Here is a 15,988-nt window from a genome sequence, read left to right on the forward strand (position 1 = left end):
TTTCACTGAAACATTATCACAAAAACTGGTGGGATTAAAATGGATTAAAATTAGAAATATATTTCAGCGGCACTTTAGACAAGTACACAAGCGACAAGACTTTTGTCAGGGACTGTATATATATATATGTCTTTGTATAGGTTTGTAGTGTTTCCACAGTGTGTTTCGGGAAGTTCAGTCTGGACTCAATCCGTGGAGGAGCTATTATCAAGGGGGTAATCTAGCATTCGGAACGTGTACCACCCATAGGGGCGGCCATTGCTAACCAAGCCATCATCTGTTGTTAGCATACCATTGACTCCCATTCATTTTTGCATCACGTTGACAGTGAATAACTTTACATCTGAAGCATTTACAGACTCCATTTGTCCATCATTTATTTCTAAAGAAACATGACAATGTATAAAAGGCTCAATTACCTTGTATCTTACACACAGTAATGTAGAAGATTTTCGCCCCGTAGAAGCTGTTTTTGTAAAAAAAAATAGGCTAAACGAGTGTGTCATAACTCATCATATTGATCATGGCGGCCACGTGCAACGTGAGCTGAGACTCGGAGTGTGTATTACTTCTGGATACTTTGGCGTATAAATCACCAGAATGCCACCATCGAGGAAAGGCCCAACACCGGAGGAGTTTGAGGAGATAAAGCTCTCTCTCCACTCCCTGTGCGGCGATGTGACTGTGGTTAGAGCGCAGCAGGAGCAGCTCCTGGGGCTACTGGAGGAGGTGAAACAACTACGCCTCCGGAACACGGAAAAAGACCGGCGCATTGAGGATCTCGAGCGGCGAGTGGATGAGCTGGAGCAATACTCCCGCGTGAATGATGTGGTCATCACTGGCATCAAGATAAGGCCGCGCTCTAATGCGAGTGTGGCGGCCGCGGACAGCGGGGAGCTCAGCAACCAGGAGATAAAGTCGGTGGAACAACAGGTTGCTTCCTACCTCCAGAGCAGGGGGATAGAGACGGACCTGGAGTACATCGAAGCGTGTCACCCACTGCCCACGAAGAACGGAAGACCACCAGCGGTCATTTGGAGGTTTACCAATCGGAAAAAGAAAATAGCACTTCTGAAGCAAGGAAGCAAACTGAAAGGCACAAATGTTTTCATAAATGAACACTTGACAAAGAAAAATGCTGACATCGCAAGGATTGCACGACAACTTAGAAAACAAGGCAAGATTAAACAAACCTGGGTAACTAACTGTAAGATCTTCATCAAATGAAATTAAATGAAATGAAATGAATAACCAACGTATAGACAGGAGGAGACGCTCGCAGGCAATCTTTTTCTGCCTATCAGACAGTCGGGGGGACGTGGAGACAAAGTCCGATAAAGTCAAGGGAGAAGAATGGGGAGAAGCCGATAATGAGTGAAAAGCAACGGGACAAAACATTTAAATAACGTGACTCAGATTTCACTTTCCACAACTACTAGAAGACTTACAACTGTCAGACAGGTTGCTTACATCACATCTACGTTGTGAAGCTCAGTCTGAGCCTGCACAATACGCTTAGCCATTAGGAAGTGTGTGATTCTAATTGACTTCAATTTTTGCCGTTGAAGTCTATTAAATCGCGGTGTCCATTTCCTTTACTGTCTATGGTTATTCTGCCCGAACAGAAACTGTTCGGACCAATTACATTGTCAGGGCGATGATTGACAGATTATCACCAGAAACGTAATCAGCCACGTCATCCAAGAGCGCTTTGGTTGAAGAACTGAGATGTGTAGATTCCGCCATCGCGTTTGTTATAGAACATATCGACAGTGCATTAATTTTAAAAGAGCAACAGAGGACCGTGATCAAGGTATTTGTCGATGGGAAATATGTTTTGCCATAGAGGTCTTCATGGAGCATGCGAGATCCGGGTCTGTTTAACATTGTGTGTAATACCCGAGTCGATCGGACTCGGAAAACACCTGGCCATGATCAGAGTCAGAGTGTCTTGTGGGTTTTGAGTAACTTGCAAATTGTAAAATTAGGATAAGAAAAGTGTAAGCTGGGAAATACGCTCTCTGCAGCCGTTTAGAGCGGGCAGATTTAATGAAAGCGCACGGTAATAATGTACTCAACAATATATTTAAAATTAGCAACAAAATCTCTGGTGAACTATCAAAAAAAAAAAAAAAAAAAAAAAAAATTGTGTGAAGCTCATATTGTGTAAAAAAGCTCATATTTCAGGTTGCTCCAGCTAACGCACGAGTGCAGTCTCAAGCGTGTCATGTTTCTATGGCAACCCGAGCTTCCACAGTGACTGTAATGACTTTAAAAAAATAATAATGAATGAACCGTCTAGAAATGTATATCATTTTTTAAACATAACTGCATTGGTATCAATATTGGCCAATACTCAGAATATTTAATCGGATCGGTTCTGAAAAAAGGGTATCGTTACATCCCTAGACAATAGTCAAGTCCAAGCCTGCAGTCTCCCTCTCATTTACTGAAGCTTTCTCGCCTCGATTGCCCCCCGGTGACCGGTCTCAGTATAGCCGCCCCTCTGTGTTTTCTAATGGAAGCGAGGCAAACTAAATAATAAAATTACACTTCAAAAAAATTTCCCCAAAGTTAGTTTATGTCACTGAAGGCAGTTATCATCAAGATGATTTCATTTCAGGTGTTCGTTTTAAAAATAAGTTTAGTTTGAGTCAGTTATTTGATGCTATAAAAACGGGGGGTGTGACGTCATAATTGACAGCTGAGACTGACGGCTTCTCTGAGTGAAGTTGTCACTGAGGCACTAACGGACTTTTTTCGAAATTTTTGGGAGCAGATTAGAGCTTTAGCTTTAATTTCTACATTTCCATAACTGTTTATTTCACACCAACATAATTAATTGTTCTGCATCTGCGAGAGTGTGGGCGGGCTTTGGATATTGCAGCTGTACTTCCTGCTCTACTTCTTGCGCTCTACTGCGCAACTCCGGTCCCGAAATCGCTACTGCGCAGACTCGGTCCCAAGATGTCCGCGCCGTGCAAGGCCGCCTAAAAGCTTCAAATCTGCCAAGCGGAAACGGATGATGTCGAGTCGTCCATATTTTTTTACGGTCTATAGTCAAGTCCCCTTTATTTATATACCGCTTTATATAATCCAGATTGATTCAAAGCAGTTTTACTGTAATTCTTACAGTGATAAACAGCAAAATAATGATCAATGATGCAAACAGAACTAAATTCTGCAGAAAAGCAGCTCTAAAAAGACTAGCAGCTGCTTATTTTAAATCCCATACGGATCAAGTATCATAGGAACGATAACATTTACATTAATGCATTAGTGAGAGAGCAATTAATTCTACTTGGCAGCATCTCTCTAATACTAGTGAAGCTGTTACTAAGATATATGCTAGAACTTTTCAGTTTCTAAGCTATTTTGATAAATCACTGAACAGTGTTGACAATACATTTCTGCACTACTGAATGCATCTGTCCGTGCGCAATCAGAATGCAATGTTCAATCAACTGTGTGTATGTGTGCATTACAATGCATCAGCTCATAAGTTTACAATGGCGATTACCTGTGTACAATAAGCTGTTTAAAATGTCCTTTTTCACGATAAGTTGAGCAACCAGATGGTATATTTAAACATATCTTGTGGAACACTCTCTGAGAATTTATATATTTGTCATTTGAAGTGTAAAAATTAGAGCGTAAAAGCTGACTTCAATGATTTCTTATCCTGTGGCGACCTCTATAGGCCATTATCAATGACTAGTCGACGTCAAGCTTAAATCGTCCTAGCAGAGCATTAAAGTTGACTAGTCTGTTCAACCCATAGTTCAGAGTTTATTTATTCAGTTCAGTAAAGTTAATCAATTATGAAATTAGTTCAATTCAATTATACAAACCCGATTCCAAAAAAGTTGGAACACAGTAAAAATTGTGAATAAAAAAGGAATGCAATAAATTACAAACCTCATAAACTTATATTTTATTTACAATAGACTGTAGATAACATTTTAAATGTTGAAAATGAGACCTTTTAAAATGCCATGCTGAAAATTGGCTCATTTTGGATTTCATGAGAGCTACACATTCCAAAAAAGTTGGTACAGGTAGCAATAAGAGGCCGGAAAAGTTAAAAGTAAAAGCTGGAGGACCAATTTGCAACTTATTAGGTCAATTGGCTACATGATTGGGTATAAAAAGAGCCTCTCATAGTGGCATGGTCTCTCAGAAGACAAGATGGGCAAGAGTATCACCAATTCCCCAAATGCTGCAGCGAAAAATAGTGGAGCAATATCAGACAGGAGTTTCTCAGAGAAAAAATATTTTGAAGTTATCATCATCTACAGTGCATAATATCATCCAATGATTCTGGAACAACCTCTGTGTGTAAGGGTCAAGGCCGGAAAACCATACTGGATGCCTGTGATCTTTGGGCCCTTAGACGGCACTGGATCACATACAGGAATGCTACTGTAATGGAAATCACAACATGGGCTCAGAAATACTTCCAGAAAACATTGTCGGTGAACACAATCCACTGTGCCATTCGCTGTTGCCGGCTAAAATGCTATAGGATAAAAAAGAAGCCATAGCTAAACATGATCCAGAAGTGCAAACATTTTCTCTGTGCCAAAGCTATACTTTAAAATGGACTGTGGCAGAATGAAAAACTGTTCTGTGGTCAGACAAATCAAAATTTGAAGTTCTTTTTGGAAAACTGTGACACCATGTCATCCGGACTAAAGAGGACAAGGACAACTAAAGTTGTTATTAGCGCTCAGTTCAGAAGCCTAAATATCTGATGGTATGGGGTTGCATGAGTGTGTGTGGCATGGGCAGCTTACACATCTGGAAAGGCACCATCAATGCTAAAATGGTATATCCAAGTTCTACAATAACATATGTTCCCATCCAGACGTCGTCTCTATCAGGGAAGACCTTGCATTTTCCAACATGACAATAAGGCTACTGAAATGGACAGCCTGCAGTCCAGATCTTTCACCCATATAGAAAAAAATGATTTATTCCTTTAAAAAGGAAGATGCGACAAAGAAGACCTAAGACAGTTGAGCAACTAGAAGCCTGTATTAGACAAGAACGGGATAACATTCCTATTCTTAATCTTGAGCAACTTGTCTCCTCAGTCCACAGACGTTTGCAGACTGATATAAAAAGAAGAGGGGATGCCACAGAGTGGTAAACATGGCCTTGTCCCAACTTTTTTGAGATGGTTGATGCAATGAATTTTAAAATCAACTTATTTTTCCCTTAAAATGATTTTCTTAGTTTAAACATTTGATGTCATATATATTGTATTCTGAATAAAATGTTGAAATTTGAAACTTCCACATAATTTCAATCTGTTTTTATTCAAAATTTGTCCAAAACTTTTTCCAACTTTTTGGGAATTAGATTTTTAAATCAGCTCTGCAAAAAACAGTGATGTCATCATCCAGCTTAAATTCAGTTCTTATCTGACAGTCTCAGAGCCTTCAGTCAATAATATTGCAGAATATTAAGTATCACCAGCAAGCCAAAGGTGACAGTGACAAGGAACACAAACTCCATCAGGTACCAGAAACAAAGCTCGGAAAAAACTAGGCTCAGTCAGGGGCCAGTTTTCCTCTGGCCAAACAAATGAACATGGTCAGATTCTTTGCTTAATACAGCCATTATAAAAATAAAAATAAAAACATTGTATTATCTCAGGTATAATATGTCTGTGAGCATGAGGCCAGAACAAAGGCACTCTAGCTTGTGTTATACTGCTTTAAGCTAACTGTACCACACTGTAAAAAATTTCTAGTGCTTTCAACGAATTATTATTTAGTAACTAGTTCCACAGATTTTTACATTCACTCAATTTCGTTCTAGAAATTGTTACCTGAATTAATATTTTTTAATTGGCTCAAAATTGACTTCAACATTAAAATGTACGTTTGCTCAATTATTTTTAAAGTTAATTGAATTAATAATTTAATTTTAAGTTGGCTCAAACTTGACTTCAGCTTTAAAATGTATGTTTACTCAACCTGTTTTTATAATTAACTCAACTAAAAGGTTTTAATTAGGGGTTTCATTTTTAAATGGTTTTAATAGTTACTAGAAATTACAGTGGTGGAACTAGTTACAACATGTTATAGCAAGGATAAAAACAAATTAAAGCACATTGTATCATCTGCATTTATAACATTTGTCATACAAACAATACATTTTCATAAGAATTCATTTCAAATTTCTTTAAATAATAATAAAAAAAATGACCAAAGCCCTTGTCACTTTTCTTTAATGTGTTTAATGCACCTTTAGTTTTGAAAATACACACACAGTCAAAGTAGATCAGTGGAGCATTCTTGCTTCTTGTCAGTGTTTCAGATGGTAAAGGGATAGTTCACCAAAAATGAAAATTCTGTCATCATTTACACGCCCTCATGTTGTTCAAATCCTGTATAATTTTCTTTGTTCTGCTGAACACAAAATAAGATATTTGGAAGAATGTTTGTAACAAAGGAGATAGACCAACCATTTACTACCATAGTATTTTTTCCCCTACTATGGTAATGAATGGTTGCTCTATCTGCTTGGTTACAAACATTCTTACAAATATCTTATTTTGTGTTAAGCAGAACAAAGAAACTCATACAGGTTTGGAACAACATGAGGGTAAATGACAATTTTCATTTTTGGGTGAACTATCCCTTTAAGAAGAACTGACTGGCTTGGATGAGAAACTTTGCAATGTCAAAGCATCAATGGATCTTGGTCACACCCTGTTGTAGAAAGAAAGGGAAAAATTAATAAAATAAAAAAAATCGAATTATATTCTTTATACATTTTATCAATATTAAGAATTTACTTGCATGTATGACTAAACTAAAGTTGCAAACGAAACGGCCTACATGGCTTTCTTTCTTTCTCTTACGCTGTTTAGAAATTCGTCCCACTTGTGAGGACCTATGGTGAGGATGATGAAATGAGCGGCATTTTATCATAGTATTCGTGGTTATGTTGTTCCCTTAACTTTACAGGACAATTTAAAAAGTTGGAACACGAAAAATAACGTTCAACACAACCACGTAACCCTAAATAGCGTACATTATTTGGCCTACATTAAATTACACGTTTGACATGTTTCAGTAAATTTGCTCGTATAAAAATCACCACGGCACCTTGGACTGTATCTAATGAGAGAAAGTTTGTCTGACACAAAAATAGCACACAACACGCTGAGACAAAATCTAAAATACATTATATAGTATTATAGTTTAAAACAAAATTATTTTTTATTACTTAAAACATGGTTAAAGACCACATTAACGTAACGTAAATAATTTATTCGATGACGAGTGAACTAGACGTAGAAATCACTTAGGCATAAATAATCCCTATTTCCCTTGGATATATTTACTTCTAATTTACTTCTTACTTCCCTTCTAACGTTAAATATCCACAAAAGCCTAATATGTTCGACATATTTGTCTGCAATTTAATCATTAACACTTACCTGAGGCGTGAACTGCACCCTCAAAATTGCTGCTGCTGCCTTTCTCAGGGAAACGCGCGAAGTCCTTTGATCTCAATCCTTCCCCGAAATCAAACGAGCAATACAGATATCCTTCCGCGAAATCAATGAGCAATACAGATCCTTCCGCTTAGTCAAACAAGCTCTTGTACGTATACATCAAAATTAGGCAGATTAAATGCCACAGTTATCTACATATGTTCATGAATTATATATGTACATTAAATATACAATATGTAAGTGCTGTAGGATCCATCTTCTCATCATAATGCAGATACCATCATAAACAAAACATCGAAAATACATCTAATTTCACAAATATTTTTCTGATATAGGCTATTATCAAATGTTTCTAACAGCCCATTTCAACAGCACAAACAAAAATCTATTTACCATAGTAAAATATTGTGTGTAAAATATTGTGTTGGCAATAGCCTACTTTTATATAATATCGAATGCATTCACGGATTTTAGTCCAGTCAACATTTGCAATTCTAATTCTTAACTGGATTTGAAAATATCAATGAATTTAATGTTTTTCAAATATATTTCTGCAGACTTAATATAATATGTCTTCTTATAAGCACAAGTAAGAAAATTAGTTCAACATATATTTGTTTGCTCTTCCAACATTTTATTAATTGGAGTTTTTGGAGTGCAGGATGATAGTTAATTTATATTAGTAATTTATTAAATGCATGGCATGAGAGCTGTGTGTTCATACCCTGCATTCCTGAATCTTCCTCTTGGATTCCTCAAGCTGATGCTGGAGGTCCCCAACTATCTCCTTATATTTGGCATAACGTTGTTCCACCATTTCTCTCTGCCTCTGTGACTCCTAAAACCACATAAGCCAACCATGATATCTGCCTCAGAAGGAAATAAAATTTTGACCAAGACATCACTATGATCCAACCTCGAGACCCTTGAAGTTTTCCAGCAGACTGAGTTTCTCAGGAACTGACTCCAGATGATCCAAGGCCAACCTGGTGCTCTGAAAAAGAATAACATTCTGTCGTTTATATTTATTTAATCTTAGTTCTCAAATCCTAGTCTTTAAGAATTGTGCTTTGTCTATTGCTGCGAGTCAATCAAATGAGTACATCTCCCAGAAGAGGCAAGGGTCAATTCTCGACACCAGCGTGTTGTTGTGCCAAGCAATAATGATGTAAATAGATGGAGCTGAGTGTAAAGGCTGAAGGTTTTCAGGAGCTAATTAAATGTTCGTGGTGATTGATGTGGTAGGTGTCAGATAGCTTATTTTTTCAAACTGTATAAATACTGCTGAGCTGATATAGGCTCCAATACTTTTAACAAACGACAGCATATTTCTTAACCAAGTAATGATTTGTAATTCAGGCATTTAACAGAAATCGTTATGCTTTTGAAAATAGCGTACTAAGGTATGGAACATTTCAGACATGTGCCTTTGCAGAAAGGGTCTCTGAGAGTCAGCTTTACAATGTAAACTAGATTTGTGTTTCAGAAGTGCTTTCAAGCCACTGGAGGAATAGTAGTGAAGTTATAAGTAGTTATATGTAAATGTAATTCAGCATAAAGATAAATCATATCAGAATGTTGCACATTTAAGTGTAAAAATTGCAATCTATTCGAACCAAAGTAACATATTTCAGAGGTTGAACTAATTCTTAGTTGAAGCACCCTTTGTTAGTTTGTTTAGAAAGTAGTCAGCTAGGCACATCTTGACTTGAGAATATTGTATTCAGGCTGAATACAGGGGCTGTATTCAGCATTTAAGTCAGTTTTGGTTTTGGGTACCATAACTATGAGAAGTATAGCACAATTGTCCTCTTTGATCCTCTTGATTACCTGTGGTATTAGTAAGGCCAGAGGAAAAGCTTACAGATGGTGTCTGGGCCAGTGCATCCCTTTTATAAGCATCTTAGCGGCAACATGACCACTTTCATCTCTAGACAGTTTATGTGCAGCCTTCTCTCTCTGTTAATGCCAATCAGACAGAGAGTGGCTTGCCCTGGTGTAGGGCTCCCCAACCATGGTTGGATGTATCTGTCGAGGTTACCTTCCATTTCATCACTGAGCCTGTGTTTGAACCTGCTTGGTACCAAGCGGTCGCTTTTCAGGGCGCCAGAGCTTTGATACAGCAGTGGTTCACCCTGACGCAAAACCGGCCCGAATGTCACGCCCCTGCTGGGAGGCTGTCTTTCAACCAGTGCTGGAGAGGTGCGCATATGCAATAGACCCAGCTTGAGCACTGCTGATGCCGAGGCCATCAGACCTAACATCCTCTGAAACTCTTTGAGAGTTTTGTTGGCCTGGAATGATGCTTCTAGACTCTGAATGGCACTCTGAATGTATTTTGGTGTAAGCCATGCCTTATTTGCATAGAGTCTATACATACTCCAAGAACTAAATATTCTGGGTTGGAGAAGGTCCATATTGATCCTAAAACCCAAACATTCTAGATGGTTGAGGAGCCAGGATCTGTGAATCATCAACTAAGTCTCTGATTGGGTTATGATAAGCCCATCCATACATTTTGTAAGAACGCAAGGCGCAAGGAACAGTCCGAATGGCAGGACTGTGTATTGATAAGCCTGCCCCGTGAAGGCGAATCTTAAGAATGGCCTGTGATGGGGGGTGCTATCTGGATGTGAAAGTAGGCATCTTTCATATTTGCCTTGAAAAACCAATCCACCGGGCAAATTTACAAGGATTTATTTCATGGTCAGCATTTTGAACGTGCATTTCATCAGAGCTTTGTACAATTGTCTGATTTCTAAGATGGGTCTTAGGCCGCCATTCTTTTCTGTAAGGAGGAAGTAGCGACTGTAGAGGCCTGACTAGCTTAGTGGTGGGTGCATGGCTTCTATCGCTCCCTTCTCTAGCAGTTTCATAACTTCGGCATGAAGCATGTGACTTACACTGCTTCTCACCGTTGTCTCGACCACAGTGCGAAAGCGCGGGGTCTGAAAGCGAACTGCAACGAGTTGCCTCATTTTATAATGTTCATCACTCATTCTGAAATGCTCAGTATGGGAAGCCAAACAATCCAAAAGTGGGACGAGACAGTGGGCTGTTACAGAGCTCGTGCTGCGCGGACACGTCATCTGCGTGGTTCAATAGACCGAGCCGTGCGGCCGTCTTGTCAGCGCAGCGCGGACGTGTTTACTAGCGCTACCCAATGGGCAGCGCGACGCGAATTAATACTTTTTTTTCACTGTCTATGGAACTAATCCTCACCAGCGCTGCAATGAAAAATTTTATTTGTATTCAAGGGGAAAACGCCTAAACTTAATTCAAAAGTTTATGTGTTTTCCCCTTGAATACAAATTAAATTATATTTAATAGTGTTACAAGTCAATAGTGTTGTGCATATAGCCTACTGAACTTGTATAGAGGCAAGGAAAGAGCTGTACAAAGCAGAAATTTCAATGACTTTGTTATCAATATAATGATATTATGATATAGCCTAATATGATATGATATGATATGATATGATATGATATGATATGATATGATATCTATCTATCTATCTATCTATCTATCTATCTATCTATCTATCGATCTATCGATCTATCGATCTATCGATCGATCGATCGATAGATAGATAGATTATGGAATTGAGATATAAAAAGCTTAAGTATTACAGTCTACAAATAATAGCTGAATGCAAAACATCATACAATAATAAGATTAATTAGCCTACCTGAACCTATAAACTCTGATATAATTACCAGGAGGTTGGCGTGCTTCTTAAGAGGAATATGATATTGAAAATCATTAATGTTTCTGCTTTACAGATATTTCCATATAGCGTGCAGTTCAGTATCGACACACAACACTGCTGTCTTGACTTTTCAAGATAATAAACAAAAGAAATTGCATTTCATCCCCGATTTCATTTGTCTACTGTAGGGAAAAACAATTAAGCTTCAGCAGAGAACCAATGTTTGTAAGCAATGAGAGGTTTCTTTATTGTAGTCTATATTTGAGTGCATTTATGGTTCGCGCCGCGCTGCCAATTGGGTAGCGCTAGTAAACACGTCCGCGCTGTGCTGACGAGTTGGCTGACGAGCTCTGTAACAGCCGGCTGTCTTGTCCCACTTTTGGATTGTTTGGCTTCCCATAGCTGTCAACCCTCCCGTTTTTCCCGGGTTTCTCACGTATTTTAGCTCTTTTCCCGCTGTCTTCCCGTTTTAGTATTTTCCCGTAAAATATCCCGTTTTTTACGCTCTGATTGTCTTAACTCAGAACACGCAACTACATCTGTGTCTGAAGCTTTTAACGGTCTACTGAGAGAGAGAGAGAACAAAACGACAGCCCACGGACAGAACTAAACATTCAAATAGCCTAGTTTCACTTTACACTAGATTGTGATAATGTGATTTAATTTAGATTTTGGCTTCTTTGGCAAAGATTATAATTTTGATATTCATATCTAGCGCAACTTAATTCCCATTGCAGCAGTTGCCTACGCTGTCATTTCTCCATATAACTCAAACGCAATGACAGAATAAGCACGATCAGTGATTGTTGTAAAATGCAGTCTAGCTACTGTTGGTAAATTGTGGGACGCGTTTAATAATAAAAAGAGCGATTAAAAGCACAAACATGTGTGCAAGAGATTGTTCCCAAGTCGGCGCGCGCACTCTGAAACAGCCGCAACGAGACGAGCAAATCACACTTTCGGTTTCACACTCGTGTCTAAACGATCAAATGTACTCAAACATCTATGTCAAAATGACCGGCTTGGAGAGTCTCTTAAACACAGTTTGTGTCTAAAATGGACGTAGTTATTATGGATAGTCGGGAGAAAGTGTAATGTATCTGCCTATTATCAGTCGCCTATAGATCTGCACATCTGTCTTAAAGAGGCAGCGGTGTAAATAAACATGATGACGAATTACTGCGAATTAAACAACCAAATGCAAAGATAAAATCACTCACAGCTCTTGAATGAATAACCAGCTTTAATAAGCATTATTTTGGCTATTTATGATAAACTATGCAGTGTTATTTTACGTTTGATTAGCCTACTAGAATTCTTCCTGAAATTAAAGCACTGTGCAGGCCTATATAATGTGTATCTTTGTTAATTGCGTGTGTGTGTGTGTGTGTATATATATATATATATATATATATATATATATATATATATATATATATATATATATATATATATATAATCTCAAAAAGTACCGATAAGAATACCGTTAAAGTACCGGACCGATAAGCAGTATCGTTAAGAGTAGTAATACCAACCTTAACGATACCCATCCCTAGGTTTAACCAACCAAAACCAAAACCGAGTAATGTTAATTTGTTCCTAAATAAAGCACTTCAAACATATACATTGGTCTGTCATTCTTTAATAGATATTGTGTAGTTATAAACTCTAGACTGTTAATGATTAGTGCTTTTTTTTTTTTAGTTTGTGGGATCATGTATAAGAATCATGTATAAAAAAAGCTATACTCTTTACTGGTAAATATTACAGTAAACAAACATTACAGACAATAGACCAAGGCAGCTCTGGCATAATGTCAATAACATTATGCTTAATATATATTGTGTAGTTATAAACTCTTTAGACTGTTATGATTAGTGCTTCTTCTTTTTTTTTTTTTTTTTAGTTTGTGGACAAGAATCGTGTAAAAAAAAAAAATCCCTTATTTTGGGGATGGATTCCGGGAAATCTCCCTTATTTTCAATGTTCAATGTTGACAGCAATGCTCAGGATAGCCTTCCATGCCTGGATACATGTAGCTAGGAACTGGAAGTATTAAGCACTACTTTTCCTTCGCTGAGGTGAAAGGTAAGAATGTTTATTAAAGAAACGATATTTAAAGCAACCAAAATTAGGTTTCTCTCCACCGCAAAAACACTAGACAGAATTTAACAAAATAATATCTAGATATATAGTTGAGGACATGCTGCCATTGTCGGCAGTTGAGTCGGATTCTTTCCGGGCAATCATTGTGAAAATACCCACGAGAAATTAGGTAAGCCCGCCATACAAACAAGACTTGAAAGCACTTCTTGTTTACTTTCATTTACTTTTATGAGGAAGAAAATACTTCAAGCAGGCTACAGTATGTCTACCAGTTGTGAAGTTGTGTGACAGTTTTAGAATATTAATGTGCACTACAAAGAGTCTAGGCTATGTAAGTTAGGCTAATATATTTTTTATTACTAATATTTTCTATTTTTGGTAGCATCATTTATTTTTAGATTTATTTGATGGCCAGTTGGGGTCTGTGCAATAAATATTACAGTTCTAATCTATTTTGTTTTATTGTTCTACTATATTACTGATATTTACAATAACATATTGAATTTGATAGGTGTCTCTCACATTGTCCCACATCAACATTAAAACACTGTAGATTAGTGTATAATGTTGTATAATAATAATTTATTCTATTTAGTGTCCATTTCATTCATTTAACATTTAATATTGGGGACATCCAAGTTATGTTACATATTTGAACATTTAAAAAAAAAAAGTGTAACACGTAACTCTACCAACACTGGCAATAAAAATCGAAAGTTATGTACAAACACGTGTCTGTTCTACTCATTTCAACTGACAACTGACTTGAAAAATCGAAATTCTATGACTTTTAGCAACTTTTTTTTTTTTTTTACAGACAAGTCAGCAGCACAACTTTCGAGCAAAATTAGAAAGAACCATTTTTTTTGTTGTTCGTTTCAAAATAGGTGATTTTCGCTTTTTTGCAGAATCTGTTAGTTGAGATCACAAAGAAGTATCTCCATGTTTGAGATGGCATTATTGGTATATTTAAAAGCATATATTTTGAGGTTGAAATCGGCTTGTTTTTCTGAGATTCTATCATGCACTAGGGGCGTCATTGTCTGTGTGTGTGTCCATACTGGATAAGACAGATTTTTTTCTTTGTTATTGCCCTGCCCTCCAAGGGAAGCGTGGCTAATTATTACGCAACGCTCTGGCCGGCTCTACCTGATATCAAAATTCAATGAAGATGGACGCCACAAAGATTATCGCAGACGAGCTGAACCATGGCCGTTACACAGAAAATGTTTTGATTTAATAAGACTGAATAATATCCCTAAACTACAACTGAGCAAGGATGAAGAAAAGGAAGAATGTATCGGACTGGTTTCAGACGAGTTGGACCGTAAGATATCCGAGGCTATATCAGTAGTAACATTTGATGGGAATAAAGACAGAGAAATGGGGAAAATCCATAACTTTGACTGTAAATGCTTCACGAGGAGAAAAGAGAACTCTGCATGGGGGACAGTCCTATAGCCAGAAGCTTTCTCCAGACATTATGTACAAAAATACAGCTGGATTCTTTAGCTGCGGAAAAGGACATGAGTGTCAGGGTGCCAGTCTGATCAGCTTTGGACTTGTGTCGTCTATTGTTAATCCGCCCCTCTTGTCACCTTGCTATCTCATTAGGGCTCACACCTGTTTTAGTTTGTTTGTCACCCTTTATATTCTCCTTGTCTTCTGTCCTGTGCCAGATCGAATCTCTGCGTTGCTGAGTTACCTGGCTCTTTTTTTTATTGTTTTTTCTGAGATTGTTATCTTGCCTTTGCTTCAGTACTAGTACTATTAGTAGTAATATTAGTCCTAGTCTAGTCGTAGTCTAGTCTTGTTTACCTGCCTTCTTTCTCCTTCTTTTTGCCCTGTTTTTGTTTTGAGCTTCCGTCTGGCTAGTTCAGTTTTAGTTTGTTTTCCCCTCTCCTTTTCTTTTTGCTCCCAACTTCCCTGTCTACACTGGCTGCCAGATCCCGACCTTCCTGATACTCCATTTTGGATCTCCCTTGCCTGTCTGCCACCAAGGATTTCAGCCTCCACTGCCAGGTCCCTTCCTCCATTTTCCAGGTTTACTCTTTCTCTCTCTCTCCCCCTGCCATTGTGACATTACATCACCAAGTGTTTGTCTGTGAACTCACCTACCACATTGACTTTGGACCATACTCATTACTATCTCCATTCCCCAGTGTTGCAGTTTGGACCTGCTAATAATTTAAGCTAATGGTGGAGGAAGTGCCACTGAGCCGCATTTGCCTCATACTGAGCCACAAATCTCATGATCTAAACCAGGCCAACCTTCTGTAATTGACCACCCGTAATCCCCAAAGAACACATCCTTGGTCTGTGGACAAATTATCTTTCCTGTCATAAAAAGGTCTGAGGTTTGGATTGGGCAAAAACTTAATCTAGTCAGTGTGAGATCCAAGACCTTTGATAGCAGAGGGTCATGCCTGGTCTCCTCTGAAATGTCTTTAGCTAAGACAGTTCATCCACATGAGAGATCAGAAACGCTCCTTCTTTCTCCTCCTCTGAAGGACCATGACTGCATGGAAGATGGGATAATGTGTCTGTATTTGCAAGGTCATAGGAATGACAATACTGTATCTCATAGTCTTAGGCCAAGAGAAGCAATACCCATTGAGGATTATGAAATGAGTGCACCGCCATATGGATAGGTGGTGGATGGTCATAATAAAGGAGGGGGGAGAGGGAGAGGGAGAGAG

At 38.1% G+C, this 15,988-nt stretch overlaps 1 protein-coding gene across 2 annotated transcripts in view; it reads right to left on the minus strand.

The window, feature by feature from the left end:
* LOC137041283 (centrosomal protein of 128 kDa-like) overlaps positions 1-15,988 on the minus strand; it is a 143,153-nt gene that overhangs the window by 18,589 nt on the left and 108,576 nt on the right. For both annotated transcript variants that reach the window (XM_067417378.1, XM_067417379.1), the window contains 2 exons: positions 8,391-8,468; positions 8,199-8,312 (listed from right to left, as the gene is read on the minus strand). In XM_067417378.1, coding sequence (XP_067273479.1) covers positions 8,199-8,312; positions 8,391-8,468 — 192 coding nt within the window. The remainder of the gene's footprint in view (positions 1-8,198; positions 8,313-8,390; positions 8,469-15,988) is intronic.

Source organism: Pseudorasbora parva, chromosome 15 (genome assembly GCF_024679245.1).
Source record: "Pseudorasbora parva isolate DD20220531a chromosome 15, ASM2467924v1, whole genome shotgun sequence".
Taxonomy (NCBI): Eukaryota; Metazoa; Chordata; class Actinopteri; order Cypriniformes; family Gobionidae; genus Pseudorasbora; species Pseudorasbora parva.